The 25,843-nt window shown below is 38.1% G+C and overlaps 3 protein-coding genes across 7 annotated transcripts; 1 reads left to right on the top strand and 2 right to left on the bottom strand.

Moving 5' to 3' along the window:
- Nucleotides 1-10,895: 10,895 nt before the first annotated feature.
- LOC121775387 (UPF0481 protein At3g47200-like) lies at nt 10,896-13,445 on the top strand. 5 transcript variants are annotated; one of them, XM_042172467.1, is made up of 4 exons: nt 10,896-11,025; nt 11,327-11,482; nt 11,750-13,115; nt 13,210-13,445. In XM_042172467.1, the coding sequence occupies exons 1-4, from the start codon at nt 11,021-11,023 to the stop codon at nt 13,213-13,215; spliced, it is 1,533 nt and encodes a 510-aa protein (XP_042028401.1). In that variant the 5' UTR covers nt 10,896-11,020; the 3' UTR covers nt 13,216-13,445. The 5 variants fall into 5 exon arrangements, with proteins under 5 accessions (XP_042028401.1, XP_042028402.1, XP_042028403.1 ...); XM_042172468.1 differs by lacking the exon at nt 11,327-11,482 and having other exon boundaries at nt 10,927-11,025; XM_042172469.1 differs by having other exon boundaries at nt 10,931-11,025; nt 11,302-13,115.
- A 1,377-nt stretch (nt 13,446-14,822) lies between these two features.
- LOC121773862 (putative nuclease HARBI1) lies at nt 14,823-16,362 on the bottom strand. Its single transcript, XM_042170779.1, has one exon. The coding sequence runs from the start codon at nt 16,303-16,305 to the stop codon at nt 14,971-14,973; it is 1,335 nt and encodes a 444-aa protein (XP_042026713.1). The 5' UTR covers nt 16,306-16,362; the 3' UTR covers nt 14,823-14,970.
- Nucleotides 16,363-17,323: 961 nt separating this feature from the next.
- Nucleotides 17,324-24,269, bottom strand: LOC121774720 (protein transport protein SEC23-like). Its single transcript, XM_042171594.1, has 12 exons — nt 23,242-24,269; nt 22,883-23,056; nt 22,556-22,717; nt 21,814-21,956; nt 21,396-21,471; nt 21,090-21,256; nt 20,794-20,866; nt 20,153-20,230; nt 19,447-19,608; nt 19,089-19,352; nt 18,058-18,162; nt 17,324-17,909 (listed from the first exon to the last, which is right to left on the bottom strand). Exons 1-12 carry the CDS (start codon nt 24,010-24,012, stop codon nt 17,757-17,759), a joined length of 2,328 nt encoding a protein of 775 aa, XP_042027528.1. The 5' UTR covers nt 24,013-24,269; the 3' UTR covers nt 17,324-17,756.
- Between the last annotated feature and the right edge of the window lie 1,574 nt (nt 24,270-25,843).

The raw sequence follows: 25,843 nt of genomic DNA, 5'->3' as shown, positions 1-25,843 counted from the left end.
ATAACATCCGATGCCATTTCTAGAACACCATCCAAATATGTAAAGTTGAACTGTTTAAACGTCCTTAATTTAAAACAATGGTAAACTATAAAAAATGAAACAAAGTTTCAGTCTTTTGATTCATGACATAACAATTGCTTAAGATCTGTAGTTTGCTATCATCTTTTCAACGTCAATCTTCGTGTTCTTGTAATTCAGCTGCATCAACATTCTCTACCACAGTACCTGTACAGATAAATGAAGTCATTCTTAGTCTTTTTAGGACATAATAGAAAGCATGACCTAAAATGATCTAAAAATGACATCCGTATTTTGAAATCCAGACTTTTAAATTACATAAGGCCTGTTTAGACAACACAGAGGTCATTCTTAATACTATGTTTTTTATGTTGTGATATTAAGCATGCCCTAAAATAATGTAAACAGAAACTAACAATGACTTTAAAAAACTAAAAATGTTGTGGAATAACCTCAAACAATCCATAATACTAGACTCTATTCATTCCAATTTTTAAAAAACAAAATTGCAATAATCAATGTTTCTGAACTATGACACAAAACAGTCAAAGCTATTACCTCATTCATTATTTGTGTAGCTTAGCACATTAACCTTTAACAACCTTTGAAATATCCACTACGGCAGTCCGAGTATGTGATCCTAAGTTTAACTCAATTTGTAAACAAAATTCATTGTTTCAGTGTAGAAAACCGTAATAACCTACTCCCTCCGTCCCAAGATAAGCGACTCGCATTCTTTTTTGGGACGTCCCAAGATAAGTGAGCCATTTCCCTTTTTTGTCATTCTCTCTCTTACTTTTTCTCTCTACTTTATTCACTTTCCACTTTACTAACAAAACCTCATTTTCTTAAATCCCGTGCCAAAAGGTTTTGGCTCACTTATCTTGGGACGGAGGGAGTACTCCATAATAATAACCTAAAAAATAGTAACACATTAACCTTGTTTTGGGTCATCGCTTCCAGCAGCCTTTTCATTTGACGCGTGTGGAATAGTTGCAGTCGTTGTTTAGGAAGACAAACACCAACATGAAAGATTTGTCAAATGAAAATTCAATCCGAACATAAATGACCCAAATATTTTAGACAACATACAAATTTTCGCTGTTGTTTTTTTGGCGGTACCAACACAAAAGAACACTGCGTCAGATCGGATTGCACATTCTCGAAAACTAGGGATTTAGAAACCCTTTCTAACCTTTTCTGTCATCCTTCGCTGCTCCGGCCGAGCGTGTATCCACCATTGCTGAAGAATCGTGGGCGAGGAGAGTTTTGGTTGATTGGAGAAGCGAGAGATAGAGTGGATTAGGTTTTGGGTCTCTGATTTTGGGATTCAAGCCGTTTGATTTGGGGGATTTCAATAAGAGCATCTCCAATAAGAATAGCTCAGTCATAGCTCAGCCACAAACTCCTCCTGCCACATCATCAGCACTAAAACTCCTCCTGCCACATCATCAGGACAAGCAACTGGACAAGCAATAGCTCAGTCATAGCCCAGCCACAATAAACAAAATACGGAATTAAATTTACGACACATATACGGGAAAATTCAATAATTTCATTTAAATTAAAAAAAGTTCATTAAAAAAAATACATAATTAAAAAAACCCCCCTCTTCCACACACGAATTACGGAATTACAAAATTTAAAATTACAATCACGCAAATACGGAATTAAATTTACGACACAGATACGGGAAAATGCAATAATTTTATTTAAATTAAAAAAAAAAGTAAATTATAAAAAAATTGCATAATTAAAAAAAACCCCTCTTCCACACATGAATTACGGAATTACAAAATTAAAAATTACAATCACGCAAATACGGAATTAAATTTACGACACAGATACGGGAAAATGCAATAATTTCATTTAAATTAAAAAAAAATAAATTATAAAAAAATTATATAATTAAAAAAATCGGCTAACCGATTACGGGCCTACAATGGCGGCTAGCGGATCGGCTAACCGTTTTACCGCTCGCCGCCTACAATGGTTCGGCTAGCGACCGGCCAGCGCCGGGAATCGGCTAGCCGGTCCGCTAGCCGATCATTGGAGATGATCTAAATGAGTGATTTTAGCATGTACAGTAAACACTACCATTAAATCCACCCACTAAAAACAGTAATGACAGTTCTATTTATTTACTCTGCCGAAAATACCCTTCACATGACGCATTTTGCCTTTATTATGACTCAAACGAAATAATTTAAACAACAAATTGTGGCCACTCACTTATGGATCTGACTGATAGACCCTGGATCTATCAAACTAGAGCACCAACTATTTGTAGCGAAATGATGCACTCGAACGATTATGAAGAACAAGATGAAGAACAAAATAAACCCTAGTTGAGGTGCTAGGGGGCGATTTCCGCCAGAACCGGGAATGAGAATAAGTTTACTTTATTTCTCAATGATTTGACTTACGATAGAATTCTATTATATAGAATTCTAAATCCTAACACATGCCTTGCTAATCAAGAAACACAATTAAAATAAAAGATTGCAAAAGATATGGGAAATAAATAAAGACAACTAACTAAAATAAAAGATACGATAAAATATTGAAGATATCTTTGACGAGATTTGCGAGATCGAGGACCCTATCAACTCTCCCGCCGTTGAAAACCACCTTGCCCACAAGGTGGGTCATGAAAGAAGAATAGAGGCGGCTCGTCCTCAAGGTGAAAATGGAAATCATAATAGCAGTGGCCCGTAGAGAAAGCTGCGACGAGAAAGTGTAACTGGAGTAGAACTAAGGCAGTGCCTACTCGGTTGGCTGTAGCTGTGGGTTTAGAATGATCATTGCTAACATTATTGAATTCCTCTATCAACTTGGCGTAAGCAAATACAACATTGACAACATTTTCAATAGGTGTTTTCTCCCAAATTCTGGCAGTAGCACTATAGATTTGCACAATCCTTTCAATAATGGTAAATGGCCGAGCAACCTCTACACCATCCCGGCTCACATCCACCGTAGGTGGCATCACATCTGTGTGGAACGAGAAGGTTCTCGAGATAGTGAGCTCCTCTGTACTAGAACTCCGCTCCATTGCCCACATTGAGGCCTTGCTCCGATACCCAATTACCAAAAAGAGCAGCCCCACAAATAAATCCGGAATCCTCAAACTACTCAAATGAGAGGTATTGCAAGGAATCCCACCAATCACATTAGTAGCTGATAAATTCAAATACTCAAAACCAGAAAGCATAATAACTTGCAAGAGCACTTGCTCTTTAAACCAATTGTGTGCAAGATTAAGGTGTCTAAGAGTCACATCACACCTTAAACCGATCGAAAATCTCTCACTAAATGCATTCTCAGAAACGTCCAAATGGTGCAAATTCGACCAATTGAAGGTGGAGCTGAAATGTACCTCAGCACTGTGCACTGCTGCCTCGGTGCGTGGCGGCGGCAGGCGCCATGTGCGTGTGGACGAGGCACTTTGCGGTGTATGTCTTATTGGATTGACTGGAATCTCACTAGCCGAAACTTTCTCACCATCGACGTATGATGTCCGTTGCCTGCTCACTCTCCGGCAGCAGTGACACTTTTTCTGGGATTTTGAAACACTGCTGGGATCATCGGAATGAGTTGCTTTGTTGTGAACTACATAGCCATCCACTACACCTGCGATGTGCTCAACAAAACGAGAATCTGGGGCCATGTTATGTCCGCCCCCCTTCATAACGAACACCATCTCTTCCATGAGGCAAATATTTGTAGCATCATCAAGATTAGATTGTGTAGTGGCATCAAGAGCTAAGGAATCCATCGCAACTGCTTGTTCATAAAAAATGGCCTCCGTGTGATTATCATCATAAACCACAGGAACAACTATTGCCTCGCCAGAAATATCCCTAACCTGTTGAGCCTCAACCGGAAATTTGCCGTCGCCCCTATTGCAGTTTGGAAGTGGCAATTCAACATCAACACTCCCCCGAGAATAAGACTTTGGGCTACCAAAGCCAAGGAATTGATCAACATCTCTTATTGCATCCATTGGATCAAAACCAAGTTCATTAGAAACACCATAATTTGTCGATCCCATATTCTGGTTCATATTCCCATTACACACAATCGAATTTGAACTACTCCCATTAGCAAATATATTGCTAGACTCTGTGTTCAATGGACGAGCACCAAATTGATTGTCAACAATTACATGTGTAACTTCCTTGCTTTGTTGCGGTGGCGGGTGAATAGGCTGCTTCCAGTTAGCGACTAGGTACGACGGTGCACAGTTGAGTTGCTCCTGGTCTCGGATGGTTCCTTCCGTCCATATAAACGGTCGAGGTGAGGTGGTCGCCGCGTGGTAAGCTTGTAACTGTCGAGTGATGGTAAAAGTTTCCTTGAGCGTGCTAGGTCGTCGCATGAGTACTACTTGTTTCAGCGGAGATTTGAGGCCTGTGATGAACAAATAAGATAGCATGGACTCCTCAATGTGAGAAGTCTTTTGTAGCAACGATTTGAACAATGTTTGATAGGCTTCTAAGGTTGAAGTTTGCCGGAGAGTAGCTAATCGACCGACGTAGTCATCATATAAATCGGGATCGAATCACTGCTTTACAGCCAACAAGAAAGCATCCCAGCCCTTTCCTTTGTTATTCTCCTCCCAATACTCCCTCCAACCAACCGCCGGTTGATCGAATAAATACTTTGTAAGATAAAGGCGATCATCGAGCGGTGTATAGTGGTGGTTGTAGTACTTTTGGATCTTATGAATCCAATCCGAGGCATTCTCTCCGTCGAAACGTGGTGGTTCTAAACGGAGGCATGGTAGGTTTTCGGGCACGAGACCTAACGGTGCTTGCGTGACCGATGGCAAGAACGACCAACTGCGCGTGGGCGTCACGACTGGCTGCTGGTCCGGTGGCTCTTTTGCTCTCACAGCGGTGACGGCGGCTAAGAGCTTGGCTAGGGTTTCCTCAAGTTTTCTGGTAGCGGCCATGGAAGGTAGGAAAATAAAAATAACGTGAGTTTGTGAGAGAGATTGAATAGAAAGTTGTGCAAGTTTATTTGAGAGCGATCAATGGAGGAAGAGTAAACAATGGAAGCACCAATTGATAGAACCTTGTTCTATCGGGATTGAGCACGCACGTTTGACACGAGAATAAAAGGAAGATAAACCCTAGTTGAGGTGCTAGGGGGCGATTTCCGCCAGAACCAGGAATGAGAATAAGTTTATACTTTATTTCTCAATGTTTTTTACTCTCTAATGGACTCTAGTATTTATAGAGTCCGGACCCTACTTGATTCGACTCTACGATTCGGGAAAGAATCAAGAAGAAAACCCGAAAAGATTTATATAAATCCTATGCTAAAATACGGTAAATATCTTGCTTGAGGAGCAAGGTTTGTGTTCCAAAAATACTATAGCTAAACAAGGAAATCAAATAATAAACTAACAATAAAAGATGTCGGGCCACGGCTTAGTTGGTCGTTTGGGCTTCGGGCTCGAGGTCCCTATCAACTCCCTCCCCGATAACAATCGCCTTGTCCTCAAGGCGGATATGAAGAAAATGCAGCAGAAGATCAACTTTATAACTCCGTGTTCTAAAGCTCGAAATTGAAGCAACACACAGGAGCCACAAGCCATGTATGCTTCCTTTGCAGCTGATTGCCTAGCTTCCAAGCTTGCCATCTCTGCTCCAATTTGAACTTCTAGCCCTTCATCTGCACTCTCTAAATTAATTGACGACTCGGTCTTGATGCTAGGATTCTTACCTGGATTGTATACTGCTCTTGTACTCCGTTTAGCTAATAAATGGGCTTGAATCATTAGCAGCATAACGTTGAGAACAACCTCTTCAAACTCTCTTGAGATTGCATTTGCTTTCCTACATATGTCTGCTATAGCAGCAATCCAAGTTCTCCTCGTTCCTAGACCAGAACCACCTCCAATGATGACAAAAAGTCGCGGTGGCCATGAGTCGAACTTCAGAGAACCCGTCACACCTATCGTGAACTCCAACAAACACCTGGCAACCCCATCTGCCTCATCAAGCTTAGAAACACCACAATGATAAGCAATCATGCCCTCTCTCGTAGTGAATAATCGAATCAGCAAAAACTGATTTTTGTTAAGAAGCCATGGACGAGAGAAGAACCCATCGATAACTCGCTCCCCATCTATATTGTATCCGAGGAGGAGTGGCTCGTCCTCAATCGGAAAGCAAAGGTCTACGCCTCCTGATTCCTGCAATGCCTTAGTCACATCAAATGCGTGAACTTGTACGGCACTCGAGAGACATGGCCGCATAGTATAATTGCCAAACTCATCAAGCAAGCCAAAACATTGAATGTTCGGCCCAATTATAAGCCTCGATCTCGGCAGACCAATGTTGTAGAAGCTCCTGTCCCTTTTCATTATCCCCACAAGCTGCTATTCCGTCCTTATCATGAGGCAAAATAGTTGCATCACCCTGTCCAAGCTCAAAAGTAGGGAGTAGTTGTGATGCCACTAAAGAAGCAAATCCATTTGATGACTGCAGAGCTAGAATGAAATCGGTAAACCAGAGAGTGCTGTGCGGAGCGTAGAGCAGAATATATGCCATCTGCTCGAAAACTTCATCACCATCTGCAGCAGAAACTCGAGAATCATCAGATATGTACCATTCAGTGGAGTGTAAGCGAATGAAGCTGTAGTAATGACCAGCCTTAGATGTATCTCCTTTGTGCACTACATTAGCATAGAGCTCGGAATTAGAATGCCACCCGAGAACAGAAAAAGGGGCGTAAAATTGCCTGCTCAGCTTGGTGGAGAGGGGGCAGCTGACAGATATTTGGTAATAAGGCTGTTTCATGTTCTCCCCCTGTTGCTTCGTCATTTTGGCCGTAAAATGGTCCAACAATATCTCCATCTCAAGATTCAGCGGACACGGGGACGGAACTTGAGATTTGACTGATCCCGTCTGTAAGCAAGTAGGAATGCTTTCATCTTCATGTTGAGGTCTCATTCCTCGTTCAATGTCAGTTGCAACAGAATCTTCATCTTGTTTTTCCCGATGAGGAAGCTCCAAACCATGCTTTACTAAGTAGTCCATCTTCGCACCATCTTCTACTCCACAATCTTCACCGTTCACATTCATGATAACAGTAAAACTGAGTACACGCGGAGGGATCGAGCGACCATCGGTGGTGAGTGTTTGTTCCAATCTGAACAAGTTTTGATCACCAACACTGAGCAAATTTTGTTGCTCGAGACATGACTCCGTATAATCACTATCGGATGGTGTAGGAGTAGCCATATATTGTGCATCTATTTGTGCAGATTCAACAGCAAGAAGAGCATCATCACCATCAACCTCGTGGCTAGAAAACTCGCACAACTTAAGAGCCTCGTCGCTAGGATCAGTCACAAAAAGTGAGTCTGTAACACGTTTTGATGCAACGGAGAGAACAATTCCATCAGAGGGAGCGCCGACCTTGCTAGGGACATCATCAGACACCAATTCTAATGCAAATTTTTGTGAAACAACATCGGCGTCCATCACCTCGTTGGGGATACCAGCACACAACGAACTGCCACCTAATTGCTCTTCATCGTTGACCTCCACAGTGAATCCTGGAGCAAATTGGTAACGGACTGCCAATAGAAAATCGTCCCACCCTTTGCCTTTATTGTTTGCCTCCCAGTACGTCATCCACTCCGCTGCTGGATGATCAAACAAGAATTGGGTCAGGTATAAACGATCATGGAGCGGCATGTACTGATTATTGTAGTAGTGTTGGATTTTATGAATCCAATCCTGAGCATTTTCGCCGTCAAAGCGAGGGGGATCGAAGCGAAGGCTCGGTAAGGGCTCTGCCTTGAATCCCGGCGGCGGCTGTGTGATCGACGGAGGAAGTGTCCAACACCGCGGAGGCTCTGCGACTGGCTGCTGGGCCGGCGGTCGAGTATTCCACGGTGGATGTGGAGGTGAGCGCTCGGCAAGGCTGTCCGGAGGCTCCTCGGTCAGTGTATGACGTCTGAAATTGGCTAGAAATTCACCATGAGCAGCAACCAGTTGGCGCAAGTCCACGAGGATCTCACGGAGAGCATGTTGTTGTAAAGATTCCTGAATAAAAGCCATGGAAACAAGCGGTGGCTACGTGGCTGTGATGATTGGAGTATGGATTGAGATTGTGAGGATTTTGTCGTGAGTAGTGAGTTTTGAGAGATTTGGATGGAGGAAGAGTTAACAATGGAAGCACCAATTGATAGACCCTGGATCTATCAAACTAGAGCACCAACTATTTGTAGCGAAATGATGCACTCGAACGATTATGAAGAACAAGATGAAGAACAAAATAAACCTAGTTGAGGTGCTAGGGGGCGATTTCCGCCAGAACCGGGAATGAGAATAAGTTTACTTTATTTCTCAATGATTTGACTTACGATAGAATTCTATTATATAGAATTCTAAATCCTAACACATGCCTTGCTAATCAAGAATCACAATTAAAATAAAAGATTGCAAAAGATATGGGAAATAAATAAAGACAACTAACTAAAATAAAAGATACGATAAAATATTGGAGATATCTTTGACGAGATTTGCGAGATTGCAAAAGATATGGGACGGAATGGAATTTTAGAAGATTTTATTTTGTGTGTTAAGTGGAAAGAGAAAATATAATATTTATATTATTGTGAGAAAGAACTTTTTAAAAAAAATGGATATATGACATCTTTAGTGGGACAAACTAAAAAAGAAAGTGATACATCTTTATGGGACATAGGAAGTACTAGTGAGTCATTTTTCCATTTCGGAAAGTTCTTTCATAGTTGAGTAATTTCCATATATAATAACTTTTTTTTTCTTTCTTACTTTACCCTCTCTTACTTTATTCTCTCTACTTTATTCACTTTATACTTTATTATCTCTACCTTTTCCTTTCTCTTACTTTTTTCTCTATTTATTTAACACCCAACATTCCTTTCTAAAACTTTGTGGCCAAAAGTTTCGCCTCAACTATGAAGACGGAGGGAGTATTTGACTTGATAAAGTAAAGTGGATAAAAAAAATAGTGGAATCTGAGACGTACTTTTATATATTTGTTTTGTAGTAAAATGTGAGTGAAATGAGTTAGTGGAATGTATAGTCCACTTGACAAATATAGTAAAAGTGAAATGTGATATTTAATGGCTGACGGATGGAAAAGAAAAAATGAAACATTTAATAGCGGATGAGTAGAATCTTAGCTCTTTTTTGTTTTTTTCCTCATCTCTTTTTCTTCGTCCCGTCCTGTCCTGTCCCTTTTCATTTAATCAGCTTTGATGCAAATACTAAATTTATTCTACTAATTTGATCCAAACTAAATATACTCCTCCCTTCCCTAATAATTTGCAATCATTTGACCTGGCACAAATTTTAAGAAATTTAATAGAAAGTGAGTTGAAAAAGTTAGTAGCATGTTTGTCTTACTTTTATATATTAGTTTTATAATAAAATATGAGTGAAAATAAGTTAATGGAACGTGTGGTCTAAAAATGATAAAAGTGAAATGTAACAAATTTTAAGAACAGGTAAAAATGGAAATAAGTGACAAATTTTAAAGAACGGAGGAAGTATTTATTTATTACTCCCTCTAAAATAAATTCACTTGATACTCATACTGAATTATATTAAATCACAATCTAATGAGCAAACTATTTTCATTAAAACCAATTGAAGCAATGCTGCAAGAAGAAAAAGAGTTTTGAGGGAAAAACATAAGAAACAAAAGAAAATAAGTAAAAGAAATCTATACTAATCTAAAGTGCAAGTTTGATGAAAAGTCCTTAATATCCTTTGGAGGGAAAATGTAAAGATGAGGTGTCTTCTATTCAAAAATAATTTTTTAAGGTAAAAACAATTGGACAAATAATAGCCCAATAAAATGCTAACTTCTTGAAGAAGTGTTAAAACACATTTAAATAGTGCACTACCATTAAATTTTTTATAATTAAGTTATTAAATTTATATATTAATTAGCCTTATATTTGAGTTAAATTGGAATTGTGTTTGAGAGTTTAGTTTGCCTTCCAATTATTTAGGTTAAAATTGAGATTTAATCATTTATTGCAATACTTTTTAATATAAAGAGTAGTGTAAATTCTCACATTATTCAAAACAAACAAGATGCATAAAATATTATCGTTATTTTAAGTGATAGTAGTAATTTACTTTTTATACGTATATGTTGCGAGAAGTAAGAAATTTATTCTTTCCAATATAAAAAATTCATTTAGTCTTTGGAAATGTATATCAAGTTATGCTATGGTTTGAAATTAAAAGAAAGAAATAAACAGTCAACTAAAATGTGATTATTGGATAATACAAATTTTCTAACTTGACTTATCAAAGAAGTTTTAAATTTATATGATTTAAATTATTCATATATATAATGTGGATATGTTTAATATTCCATATATTTTTCAAATTAATTTTTTATAAATTAAGCTATTAAATTTATATATTAATTTACCTTTTATTTGGATTAATGACTTGCATAGCACTTTCAATAAACATCTTTACTCACACATATTTTCTTTATTTGTATATCTTATTCTAATTAATTCATACTCTTTGATCATTAGTCACACATCTTATTTTTGTCATTAATTTTATTATTTTTACTTCACTTAGATTATAAATTAAAATTGCATAAATGTTTCATAGTAAATTCTTCATTTTGAGTGAGACAAGATAAGTACATTTCTGTTTTTTTAAATCTCCATATTTCTTTCAATTCTTATTTTCTATATATTTATTATATTTTATATTCATTATTTGAAACTCTTATGCCCCGTGCATAGCTCGGGTGTTAATACTAGTATAAGTAAAATAAGAGTAAAAAGTGACGTCGTTTCTTACACTGCATAGTGTGCTGTATCCAGGGGATCCAAACCCATTTTTTTTTCTTTGCAGTACATTACATAACTAGTTCATGGAAAAAATCACATTCTTTGGTTGCTGTTTAGCCAAAAGATTGGAACACGATTGCTTGGATCCTGCTTCTGATATACTACTATATGAGGTAAGCCGTAATAGAAGTGGTTATTCTCAAAATGAACACTCTTGAAGAATTTAGGCTAGAAAGAAATATGAAAACAAAAAAAAAAGAGTAGAAATTCATGGCGAAAATTATAGATCTGCCTCCTAATACTTATAGTTAAGTAGTACTTAGTTTTCAATTTTTATTCTTGATTTTCCATTTCTAAGCAAGTTGAGGGAGTGGAACTATGAAGCTTCGTGCATTTGATTTTCTTTCAACATTGTCAAACTTTTACCTTGTTAATTTGGTATTGCATAGGAGTAATTGAATAAGTTGTATGCAGCAGCGGAGCTAGGCGGGTTTGGGTGGGGTCGGCTGACCCCACCATCGGCTATGGAGAATCGCCGGGAAACGCCCTCCAATGGCCGCCGACCCCACACCTCTGCCCCCATCCTCAACATGAATCTCTCTGCTGGGCCTGCTTCTTGCAGCGAAAAGGGTTTAGTTTCGCCAAAACGATTTTGCTACTTTTGACGTTTATTACCTTGTCCATGTATTCATATGTATATGCAATAATGTTAAAGAATGCTTGCTTCAGTGTTATATTTTGAAGACGAATATTTTTATCTTGGAATGTAGAATGAGGACATTGTTATAGAGATGCCAATATCATTTTATCCAAAGATATGTTTTCGAATAACTAAAAGACGTACGTAAATGTCCATCCAGTTCATGCCTTTGAATGTAGTCTCTATATTTCTGACAGGTCCCATAGCCAGGAGATGAGATCTGAAGATGAAAATTCACAAACTAAACTGATTGAGATCTTGATATCTTCCTTCGATCAAAAGTTAGATAAGTTGTCGGCTGATCCTTCATATTCGTATGCAGCATGCATATACAAAGTTTCTGATAAGCTCCGGAAGGCAAATGAAGGATCCTACACTCCTCGATTGGTGTCAATTGGTCCACTTCATTGTGACCGAGTCCAACTTCAAGGCATGGAAGCTTACAAATTGAAATTCATGAATAATTTCTTGAGCAGATTTGGAATAGACCTACATGCCTTAGTCAAGTTTGCAACTAGGGAAGAAAGCTTTGTTCGTGGTTGTTATGAGGGTAAAATCCACCTCTCTCCTAAGCAACTTATTGAAGTGATTTTGTTGGATGGAATATTCATCGTTGAACTTTTCCTAGAAAACTATTTTATTCAGTTGAGGGACCGGAACGAGATAATATTTCAACATCCTTATATGCACAATGATTTGTTGCATGATATGATGTTGCTAGAGAACCAGCTACCTATAAGTATAATGGAGAATCTATTGAGCTTCGTGGATCTTTCGTTCATACACAAAGGCAAGGTGCTCACCATCTATCATCTTGCTCACAAGTTTTTCAAGTATGTTGGTAACACATACAAGGTACCATTGACAACTAATTGTTGTAAGGCTAGACATTTTGTTGAGTTTCTTCTGATTCTTCACGATGCTCCACCAATAAAACCTGGGTCTGTTAGTGGTCCGGGAAGTTTGCGAAAAAAGCTCTCTCCAAATAGTAAGCTTGAATATACTCGTCGTGCATCAGAGCTACAAGAAGCTGGAGTCAAGTTTTCTAGTGGAGAGGGAGATTGCTTGTTTGAGGTTCTGTTTGCCAAAGACAAAGGTGAGTTGAAGATCCCCAAATTGACAGTAAACGCATCGACTGAGACATTCTTCCGGAATCTTATAGCCTTTGAACAGTTGGGCCATGTTGGGTACTACTCCAAAAATATTACAAGTTATGTCATACTCATGGATAGCCTGATAGACACTCCAGATGATGTTGATATACTTGTTGGTAAGGGCATCATTGAAAATAAATTAGGTAATAGCCAACACATAGCAAACCTGTTTAATAATCTGTACAAGGAAGTTGTGACTGAAGCAACTGATTTCTATTTTGCTGAGCTTTGTGGAGAGTTGAATAAATACCGCAAGGATCGTCTTCATCAGTGGAGAGCCAAATGTTTCACATGGAGACGGATGCTGAAACGCAATTATTTCAGCAATCCTTGGTCCTTCTTATCTGTTCTCGCTGCAGCCGTGTTGCTCATTCTTACAATAATACAAACAGTCTGCTCAATTCTCCAGGCATGGTTTTACATCTCATCACATTTTTCTTCCCTTTGTCTTTTAAGTTGAAAATATATTTTGAGCTCTAATTTTATCTTTTATTATTGTTTAGGTCTGATGAGTATGATGAAAGAAGTCCTAATTATATTTGTAGAGAAGGAGAAATGGTATGAGATGAGATGCATTGTATTGAGCATATCTTGGTAAGACCTTGTTACCAATAATGCAAACCATAAACATACTTCACCTTGCATTTTACATATCATTCTAACTTCTATTTTTATTGTATCTGTGATGTTGGAAAATACATTTTGATGATTGTATTATAAATCAATGTTTCTAAATCTATTGATTTCGTGTCTTCTCTGAAAGCTCTTCGTACTTGCACGTCTTGTGTTTTACAAATCAGAACAAAACTGAACATCTATGTAGAGTAAGTGAGACGGCCGTTGTGGCGCTGAACATAAAGTTTTATCCGGCCCGTGGGGCACCTGATTTGGTTCACCTCGTCCCCTGCCTCTAACTCTAGCTGGCTTCACTGCCTTCGCCCCAATGCCACAGCCACTTGACGAGTATCGGCCACACGTCGTGTGCTTCGTTTGTTTCGAGCTCGAGCCTGTGCTGGACTGGGTGCCACCCGCCCACCTATCTATATACCGTACACTATTCCAAGTATTGGCATACTAGAAGGCCCATCCAGTGTCTTGTTGGAAGATCATCATAGTCGCCCTCAGCATGTCGGCTTCATTCGCTTTGCTTTGGCACCGCAGTTCTTCATTCATTTAAACCGCAATTTTTTTCGATATTCTTGTCCACTCAATCGAAATGACTGTGAAGCATCTGCACACTACGGGGGGGTGTTCTTCTCCGGTGTGCGTTGGTATAGTTTTCAATTACCCTTGCCCAAAAAACATTCATAGTTTGTTGGTTCCTGATGATCGGATCCTTCAAAGTGGCAAGCGTTGCATCTCTTGGCGCCCTTCTCGGAGACAAGATCGCGGGTTGACAATCGCTTGCCTGTCGCAGAAGCCTGCAATGGAGAGCGACGCACGACGCGACGGAATGGGCGTTGCGGCACTCTCTCTCCCCATCCATTGTGAACGCCCTTAGTGATTTCACTCTTGCTTTAATTTTATTTCTCTACATTTGAATAAACATCAATTCAAAAAAGAACAAAATTTATAATATGAAAAAGCAACAAAAACTAAACTTTGAATTGAGAGAATGAAGAAAAAAATAGGAGTATGAATTATTGAAGAGTTGGATTGAACTGCTTTTTATTCATTTGAAAAGATTATCAGTCAATAAAAATGAACTTTATAACTTGCAAAGTATAAGTGAAATAATCAGTAATAATGGCTAGACTTTGGTAGTATAAAATAAAATACATAACTTTCTTGCTAATATTTATTCTAAAAAAAATTTCAGCCTATATTCTAAAAATAAAATACATAACTTTCTATTTCTATTTCTATTTCTCTATAATTATTACATAATCCTGTAACTTTTTCACTGTGAAGATATGTTTATCTCAATTTGCAATGTGTTGCTCCACACCAGTAAGTAAATTAAATTAAAGGTATTTTCAATAGAAACGCATTCATTTTGAGCTTTCAAAATTGACGAGTACTGCTACAAATGTGCATCTATAGAGTATACATACAGCAAATTCAACACATTCTTTCAATAAACTGAACAATCTAAATAACTAAAAAACGTTAACCATGCCACAATTACATTAGTATTTTACAATAGCTAGAATTTAAGATTTCAAAACATTCTTCCACTAAACTGAACAATCTAAATAGCTGAAAAACATTAAGCATACCACAATCACATAACATATGCTACTAACACGTAAAATAGCTAAAATCTAAGATTCAAAATCGGAACGTTGTTCCCACAGATGATCAATTAATGCATTTCGGAGTTCTAGATGAGCATTTTTATTTCTTATTGCTTCATACCGAGACAAATACTCTTGAAACCGAGTATCTTCATTGGTTGCCATCTCAACTTCCGGTTGTGGCGCCTCTCTAGCAACATCAATTGGAGAAGTAAAATCACGCTCATCCTCAACTATCATGTTATGCAAAATTATACATGTAATCATTATGTCACGCAATGCTTCTTTATCCCAATAACGCACAGGTCCTGCAACAATTGTAAAACGTGCCTGAAGAACACCAATAGCACGTTCTAAATCTTTTTTGCATGCTTCTTGTTTCATTGCAAAATATTCTGTCTTTGGAGTACGAGGCTCTTCAATTGTTTGCACAATCGTAGACCATTTTGGATATATACTGTCTGCTAAGTAATAACCCATATTGCATTCTTTTCCTTGAACAACATAATGAGCGGGAGGAGCAAAACCTTGAGTGAGATTATAAAAAAGATTAGATGATGCTGACACATTGACATCATTGTTGGTGTCAGGGAATCCAAAATAAGCATGCCATATCCAAAGATCATAATCTGCTATAGCTTCAAGAATAATCGTAGGATTTCCACTACGACCCGAATGCGAACTACTCCACCCTATAGGATACTTTTGCCATTTCCAGTGCATGCAACCTAAACTGCCCAACATTCCTGGAAATCCATGTTGTTCACCAATGTATAGAAGTCTAGCAATATCACTACTTGTTGGCGCTCTCAAATACTGAGTTGAAAAAATCTCTACTATCGCACGACAAAAACGTTTTAGGCTTTTAATCGCACTGCTCTCACTTAATTTGACATACTCGTCGTTAGCATCAGGCAGCAAACCACGTGTCAAAATATGAATAGCTGATGTTACCTTTTGAAGGGGTGATAGTCCGGGCCTCCCAGTTGCATCTTGTCGTTGTATGAAATAGTCATCATGTTCCTTAACTGCATCCACAATGCGAACGAACAATGAACGAGACATCCGGAATTTCCTTCGAAACATGGCCTCATTGTACAATGGATTATCTGCAAAGTAATCATTGTACAATCTAACGTGAGCTCCCTCTCGATCACGATTAATGACAATATGCCCTGGAACCGAACCACGACGTGTTACTTGGCGGCTTTGTTGGTCACGAAGGTGTTGAATCAACAAGTTGTTGATGTGGATTCTACTACGCATCATTTCTTGTGTTTGGATGAAAAGGTTCATCATTTGCAAATTTCCCTCATCTTCATCCGAAGATGATGAAGAATTGTAAATAGAATTTGGATCCATTTCAAAGGATAGATAGAGTTTTTGAAAGAAAAGTACGTGAACAACAAATAGAATGAATTTGATGATATAATTAAATGAGTAAAACCTATCTTCAATTTATAATAGTCTTACAGTAGTACAATCCGTCTGCTTTTTAATCTAAGCTATTCATCACAAAAGTGCAAATCAATCTTACCCATCCTTACAAAAGTAGGAAGCATAATCCGTGTGCTTCTAATCTCAACCGTTCATCACAAAAGCATAAATCAATCCTAGTCATCAATTCAAAAATAGAAAACACAATCGCTGTTGGTTTTCATGATTTTATCCCAATTTATCACGAAAGCACAAGTTAAGCTCATCGTTATGTAAGTGATACCAATTAAACATATCAGCCTATTAATTAAGTGAAATCAAATAATTAAATGAGGTCATCCATTAGCATAATGGACGAAGCCCAATTATAAGCTAGTTAAACACATTAGCCATTTCATTAATTGAATTATTGAATAACCAATTAATTTAATGTCCAATTAAACCCAATTTAAGTCAATCATTAAATCGATTGACGATGTAAGCAAAGCCAACCCAAGTGAACAAGCTCACTTGAGTTTATGAACCGCAATTTTCAAAAGTTCTTGCATTTATGAAGTACAGTGTTGAGTCATTTTTTCATTTTATGAAGTTTATTCATAGTTGAATCATTTATATAAATTGATTATTAAGTCATTTTTCCATTTTATGAAGTTCATTCATAGTTGAATCATTTATATAAATTGTAGTGGTAGTAATAATTAATTCACATTTTCCTTTCTTACTTAATTCTCTCTTTATTTATTTTTCAACTTTTTCCTCTCTTATTTTTTCTCCCTCCATTTAACACAATAAACATTGTTTTCTTAAACTCCGTGCCATAGCGGAACAGAGGGAGTATGCATTAGCAATTTTCAAAACCGAAAAATTTACCGGTGTGTGTATTGGCGCACAATTGGATATGGTCATAGGCTCATAGCAACAAGATGGCAAGAACCCACAACAATAATCAAAATGGCAGAAACAGTTTCTATTCCAAATAGAAATAACAAAAAGCTGTCTAGCCTCCATCACATCCTCAAATTCAATACAAAAATTTCAATCACAAAGGAATATAAGGTGGAAAATTTGCCAATATATGTCGTCGAAACACAAAAAATGACACCTTTTTAACTTACAACTATACCTTTAGGTCTGTCCAATAACTATTTAAGTTACAAAATTCCTCGAGCACCTCGGAATCCAATGAAGCAAAAGACCTCCCAAGCCCAGCAACTACTCATTGTTCAAACAGTGAGGGTCTATAACCTCATCCTCGCAATTGGACGACAATAAGACATAGTTTCATACAGGAACTAGACGAAGCATAATTCACTCCAGAACTTTTTCCGTAGAATCCAAGAAACCATCGAGCAGGTGAATCGACTATCATTACCTTGTTAAGAAGCTTCAACTGCAAGCCTCTGAAGGTGATCGATGAATACTTGTAGACTTACATCATCGGTGAAGATGACATCTGAACCGGTCTGCATCGTTTCTTGTGCAGTGTTGTAGGTGGATGAAGGATTCAACTTTGCCAGCAAAAACCTTGCCTGTTGCCAACATTTATACGCATTCAAAGATGAATCAATGAAAAAAATAGTACAGTAGTTAACAAGATTGGATATATATGGTCACACATTCACCTCAATCAGAAAACAATAAAATGTAGATTGGATTATATCAGAAGGTAAAGATTACCTGGGAACCATGCTGATCACACACCACAAGCCTTGGTACAGGAAAACGGTCACGAATTATCAATTGGGCGTCCTCTTGTGGAGCTTGTAACAACATAGCAAAGCCCTACGAATGCAAAGGTTTATTATATGAAATTTCTCTCGTGCATTGCAACAAATATCACTCTAATGTAGCACAGCAAAGATGAAACCTTTCATGTTATGTATGGACTGAATACCAACTATGAACAGTACAAAAGGTCGTTGGAGATGTCTAGAGATGAGAAGGAAGATATTGACTTTCAATATATGATAATTATTACCAGAAAAACCAAGGATAGAGTGCATGACTGAAAGAAGAGACCAATCACATGAAGAGTAACATGAGCTGAAATAGATGTTTAGAGGCAAGAAAAATGATGTGCCCTCTGCAGATATCATCATCACCGGTCAAACTAAGGAGTGGATCGGAAGAAAATAAGAGAACAGCATGACCAAACCTACAGCTGAACTCCAAAGCATAATTCTAGGGACTAGGAATTGCAATTGTTACAATTCAAACAAAGATCTAAAGCTCTTTGATGGCAAAATATACTATAGTTCCCTTAATCCAACAACTCTCCATATCTGTACAAGAATTAAGCCTCCACTTGAAATAGTTAGAATAGATAAAATATCTAGTAAAGACAAATTATTAGTCATAATAATACACCATGCGAAGGAACTTAAATGGAAGTGATCATTTCATAAATTAGAGAAATACATCCAATTCAAGGAAGTCCTAACATTATGCTATGTTGTGGTGCTGCCTTGATGGAAAAAAAAGTTAACAAAGCAAAATAAGCAGATCAACTACTATACGCTAATGGCATGAAGTTTCCCACCAATATTTCCTAGTATGAGTTCGCCGTCATTTTACCCACACCAGAAGACAGCCAAAGCTGGAACAATTAAAACCTAAAAGAGTTCAATCGATAAAACAATAGAAGCTCTACCTAAAAGAGTTCAAATGTAACAATATTCACCAACCAAATGAGCAGAATTTAAACATACCTCATGTTCTGGCTGGTTCTGGCAGCCCATATTCCTCCACTGAGCTATACTCATTCCGTGAAATATAACGACACTGAAATAAGAGTCCAGCAGGAGAATACGATCTGGTGCAATGGATTGTACGTCAAGCAAAGCTGGTGCAGGAAGTGAACTAAATGCATATGATATCAGTGATGGTTGAATCATGACTACAGCATTGCTAATACTCTCTCGGTTCAACAAAATACGGAAATAGGCAGTCTCATCCGGACTATTGTTAAACACCTATAGAGAAAGGGAAAACTAGAGGGATTAAGAACTACTATTACAGAATATTAAATTGAACAAGGAAACATAAACACCGTGCACAGAATTTCACCTGTACAAACTGTGACCGTCGCAGATTGAACATGAACTGAGGAAACAACGAAAAACAGGGGTTTAAGGTGAACGAGGCATGATCATCTTTGCGATACTCCCCAAATTTGGAACACAAGCGTATCAGATTCCTATCTAACCATCTTGTCGCATCAAAACCTTCCTGAAAGCAGTCACCAATTACACTATCATAACGAAGCAATAAAATACATAATATAGTAGCCTGCGTCAAATAATTCAACCTCTATACATCAATTTGATCATTTATTCTTCCTACCCTTGACACCTAGATTCAGTTCTATACTAGATTTATCTAGCAAGACAAGAATAGTAAGTAGTAACAAGGGTCAAGTCATCCCTAAAGTACGAAAACTATCCTTTCTGGTATCCATATTGTTCCTTCAATGTATAAAAATCATATTTATGAGACTTGGTAACCCGATTGATTAATCTTCAGTCCATCTTCAAAGTTATGTTAGCATTTACTCAAAGCTAATTTCCTTCAAACTCTACTATTTGTTTTCTCAATAAATCACAAATCTCAAATATGTCACTTATCAGTATCTTCATTTTTCAAATGTCCTAGTGGAAGAAACCCAGTATCCCCTGAGTGAGATGGCCAAAATCATAGCTAGCACACAGAGAAAAAACTAAGTATTTTTTGCTCCATATTCATAGGACAGGTGCCAAAGGTATGGGACGTTTACCTCCATTTCCATTTTATAAGAAGCTAGTCTGGACATTACTACAGCAGCAACCTCTTGATCAAATCCTTGAACTAAATCCTGCAGCCACACAGAAAATGGGGAAGAATTTCAGTCAAAGCCAGAAATAAATAACATACTTTCCTGTGAGTAATAATAAGAGAACTAAAAAGAAGCATGTTCACAACACATAGAACCATGATGATTTCCAATAAATAATAGTAAATCACACTTTCCTGTAAGCACAACTAAATAAATTCCAAAATATGTTACATTGTATCTCCTCGTCTTCTTCTTCACCAAACTCCTTACCATCTAGATGTTTTCCCTTTTCCAACTTTTTCACTTTTACAAACTCTTTTTTTATGTTTTAGTTTGTTATACAAATATTATATAAGAGCAGAACTTGTACTGATTGAAATTTATATATAAAAAAGCCTATGATATTTTTTTGTTGAAGCACATGCCATAGAGCCTAGGTTCAGCACCTCACTGATGTAGTGTGCCTCGAAGGCTCTTGAGGGACTGAGTCTTGCGACTCAGATGCATTAATAAACAACTACGACTAGCATTTTCTGGTTGAAAGATCTTCCTAGAAAATGAGACAATAGGAAAAAGATTGGGAGAGAGGAGAAATAACCAACCTCACTGCCTGCCACCCAACTCCGTGTAACAGTTGTGACCCTCAGCCGCATCTGGCCATCAGAGTTTTGATAACTGTATCGAATAGAAAGAAATTATATTACAATTCAGCATCTGTAATTGAGTTACTCATTGCTAAGATGGAAACATGCATCTTATCAAGAGAGAAAAAACTAGGCATACCATCTTGGAATACAAAACTGGTAACGAAAAAGAAAAGAAAAAGGGCCAACGAAAGTCGGAATTACTAGTTGGAACTCATTCAATTACTAGATAGGTTATAGAGATTCCCCATTACCTAGTAAGGAACTGTACGTATAATTGACTTGACCCTGCAGGATCAGACTTTTCACTGGATGAAACGTCAAAGAAAACCGTCAGGCATGTACTTTTGTCAAGGCCACACATCTTCCAAGCTGTAGTATTTCCCTGTCCTATAACTGTGTTAGCAACAGCAGGCCCTTTCTGCACAAAACATCATATTACAAGATAAATCAATGTAACAGGATAAACAGAACAGCAACCCACAAACCGAACTAGAATTGGAGTCTTATACTAATTACTGGAGTACTAAAAACAGTATGATGAAGTTTGGAATAAAAACCTTCTCAAGTGAGGTACATGGACCAATGATCCCTTGGACTTTGATATCCTTTGAGCAGTTGATCTCCAGGGTACCACTAAAAATATTCAGCGATAATTATTAATAAGATGTTAGAAATGACCATAACTTTCTGTCAAACAAAAGTCAATGCATCGTCATATTAGATTTAAAAACGAGACAATCAATCAATATTTCACCTCAGCAGAAAGAAAGTGGCTACTAGTCTGAACTTATTAGATAGTAAAGAAAATATTTCTAATATAATTGGTCAAGCTAATTAAGCAACCTAGAAACAGCATAATCATGATACAAATATATATAATGGCAAATCTGTAATTAAAATAAGAGATAGTGCAACCTCCTTTTCTTTGCTAACATGTAACTGGAAAAGACCTTTCTAACTCCAATATCAACTTACTTGAATGCAAGCCCCAATGACTGCTCTCCAACTTCAAATATGCGCTTGAACGAATCCTTGAAGACTGAGTGGCCAAAACTTTCAGCCAAAACGACAAGTCCACCAGTTTTTTCAATGGCAATCTTCATTTCAGCAATCCCAACCTGAAGTGTGACTCACACTGTTAAGTAACAGTAAAGCCGAAATTGGTTGAAATAGGAATCTTGTAGAGGTGTGAGATGCACCAAGTCCAAGATAAATCAAAGCAAATGCCCAAACATGGGTCAGCCAAGGAATGTAAGAAGATATCCACTCTCCAATCTTTGTATTTATTATCATAGTTGAAAATAAGAAATTCGTGTTTATTATATCCACTACAGCACAGAGTATGAACTAATGGAGTAATGGTGCGTAGAAACAATTTCTGATTGTATATTTTGGCTGGGGGAGTTCAGAAAATTGAGATTTATGATAGAACATTCATACATAGGAACGGGAGCTGGTAGCAATAATTTTAGATAGGAGTATTATGCATTGATTGTTTTAGTTGCCATCACAGAGCATGTTCTCTCACTTCAGAAAGAAACCTCACTTTGGAAAGATAATAGAGTGTTCAGAAAAGACAAAATTTGAACCAGCACATCCTTTTAGTCTCACATAGACCTGTACAGTCCATCTATAACATATGTTTAGCATGATAATGAATACACAAATAACATAAACCATGAACAGGCAATACGAAGTCAAGTTGATCACCACAAACCTGATCGAGAGCAGAGGCAAAGACATCCAACACATGTCCTTGACTAACTAACTGTTTCCCAAGTTCATCGTAGAAATGGACTGCTTTCTTAAAGAAGGGTGCTGCGTCCTTGTCAAGATCTTTATGTGAACGGACTGGATCAGACAGATCTTTTGAGACAATCTATACAAGACAAAGAACACTGTTATTACCAGCTAAGTTTCCAAACAAAATAATACAAGATTCAAGATGGTAGTGGCAGCATTTCTATTTGCTAGAGTCCATTGCTTTTGTTTTTGTTATACAGTGTACATGTATTTCATGGAGACTAAAAATTCAAGGCATTACCGATCCAGGACCTTCTGTGCATGGACCTCCTACCAATAAAATTATCCTTGCACCTGTCCCTGTTGTTGATGCCCCTAGAAGTCCAGTGGCAACACTCAATGCAACTCCCGTACACCGCAATGCCCTATTACCTGGGGCAATCGGCCACTGATCGGTCACTAACTCGTCCAACAACTGCACCACAGAAAGTCACACAGAAAGATAAGATTGACAATTTGACATAAACAGTGATCGAAACTGCCACAATGTAAAATAATAAGTCACATTTATTTATAACATCTATATCCAGGCTTTAAACTCTATCCTCAAAGACCAAACCAAAAAACTTAATATGCAGATAGCAGGTAAATAATCATCACTGAATCAAGTGTGTAGTCGCATTCGGATGCGGGTAACAAAAATCTGTTGACACCCGTGTTTGGCCCAGCTCCAGCCACAGGGCTCGGGCCACCGCCACTCTTCTGCATGCCCGGGCCAGCCCGCCTATTGCCCGGCACAGCAAGGCCTAATTGCTCCAAGACCTGATCTTTTGTGATGTCCTTCGATCCCCTAAACACATAAACCTTTGACATTTCCGAGAACCCCAATTCGTGCACCTGCACCTGCGTGCCATACGATACAAACCCAACCATAGCATTTTCCGGCAGCATCCCAATCGCCCGCTTCAGCGCAGATTTGGCAAACTCCAACTCCTCCTCGATCATGCACGTATCCAGAACAAACAAAAAAATCGGAGAAGGCGCTGCAGCCGGGTTGAAATCCTGCGGATTCTGGATCGAATACTCAACTGACGGAAAATTGGGGTACAATTCGGCAGGCACATTCGTCTGCGATATCGATGAATAATAATGCGGGAACTGGTTCCTCTGAAAGCAGAATGGACAGATCCATATGAGGCCAGCGAAATCAACTCGGCAGAAGGAGTTTAGCACGGCGGAGCACGTCTTGCATCGGAGCGGTGCGTAGGGGAGGATCTGCAGATCCACGTGGGGGCGGATCGGCTGGATTGAGGCTGCGATTGGGATCACGCACTTGGACGCCTCCACCTTCGATCGCGGCCAATTCAGCCACGTCATCCGGACTCCCTCGATTCCCTCGGGTTCGGTTTGATCTAGCTCCGGCGCGGCCATTGATGAAGCAATTGGGGAACTGTTAGGTTGGGGAATGCGAAATCGGAGGGAATTCTGGGAAAATTAAGGGAAATTGGGGGTTTTCTGGATGAGGGTTTTAACAGTTGGGCGGACCCCGAAGGCGATAGAGAGGGGGGCGAAGAGGCAGAGGGGTCACGCCGGAAGAAGAGAGGGAGAAAATGGAGTCAAGGGTGTGTGTGTTGTGTGTGAAATCAAACGAGCAATGAAACGTAATTGAAGGTGCAATGGGTAAATTCTGAGGGGATACCAATAAATCCATTCATTTTCATATCATCCAATCTACACCGATTGTATTTTGTAATAAATTCAAGGTAAGAATTTTTAATATAAAAATTATAACAAATTTAAATAGTTATTTTATTTAGTTTAAAACAAAAAAAAGGCCGAAGTTTAGTTGAGTTGGTACGACGTTTATCCTCTAGTCAATATGTTGAAGATTTGAATCTATAAAAAATGTTACAAATAGGGGCACGGAGTAGCACGTAAAATCACATTTGACATGGGACTATCAACGGTCCGTCTAGCTCATGTTTGTCTGATGACTTTACGTTACGATTACAAACATAGGGCAACAAAAAAAGTACTTACTATATCAAAGGTTGTAAATATGTAATTGTGAAAATGTGTTCACGCTTACTAACTAAAGAGAAATTAATCCCTTATTCTAAAATCTCTCACTAACTAAAACCCTATTAGCGACACATAGGAATCATAGGAATCAGTTAGGATGATTATCTGTCTAACCTGAACAAAAGGATAAGTAGAAGCTAAGGTAGTTTTATACAGAGCCATTTTAGCTGGCCTTGTCGAATCGGAAAACCATGGGTACTCGACCCAAAAAATTAGGTATCCAATTCTGAATTTTCCAAAAAAACTATTTCCTTCGTCCCAACTAAGTTGAGACAAAACTTTTGAACACGGAGATTAAGAAATTGTGTTGAAAAGTAGGAGGGAGAAATAAAATAGGAAAGATAAAGAGAGAGTAAAGTAAATGGAAGAATAAAATAAGAGTGATTCAATGTTTTGTTTTTTGTTAAAAAAGTAAATGACTCAGCTTAGTTGGGACATTCCAAAGAGAAATACGACTCAACTTAGTACTTGATACTAGGGGTGTCGAAACGGGTAGCGGGTAACGGGTATCTTCAAACCCGACCCGATACCCGGCGGGTATCGGGCGCCCGCTACCCGCAATCTTCGGGGTCGGGGTCGGGGTCGAGATCGGGTATTCAAACTAGGAGATTGTCGGGTATCGGGTATACCCGATTACCCGACCAATTACCCGATTCAAACTCTAAACCACCATATATCTACTCTCGATGTGGGAGAACCAAGCATGAGAAATAGCCTCAACAACCTTCTTAACTCTCCTTTCTTATTTCCATAGCTATACTCGTCTCTTATTACTTTCAATTTTTAAAAATAAAATGAGTTTTAAGTATATGATGAACCCACAAAGTGATAATTCAGGTATATGTTATAATTTTTATTCTCCTACGTCGACATTGGTTAAAGTTTGATATGCATATTTAGTTGTTCGGCTGCTCCACAACAATTCTGAGCATATATTCATAGTATTTATATCACCATTAAAAGCTGCAAGATGATAAAAGTATTGGCAAAATTATTTTTTTCAGTTAATGAGTTAATATTTTACATTAACTTGAGCAGTAAATGGATGAATATGGTTATAACAGTTGCATAAGAATATTTCATACCATTTGTATTAGTATTAGGAGAAGCTTTTAAGCGAGAACAATTCCCACATCGATGATAGATAAAAGAAGGCTTACCAAAATCTATAACTAACAGT

The sequence above is a fragment of the Salvia splendens genome, chromosome 17 (assembly GCF_004379255.2).
Source record: "Salvia splendens isolate huo1 chromosome 17, SspV2, whole genome shotgun sequence".
Lineage (NCBI taxonomy): Eukaryota > Viridiplantae > Streptophyta > Magnoliopsida > Lamiales > Lamiaceae > Salvia > Salvia splendens.
The sequence above is the reverse complement of the archived record's forward strand: the minus strand, read 5'-3'. Positions and strand labels throughout refer to the sequence as shown.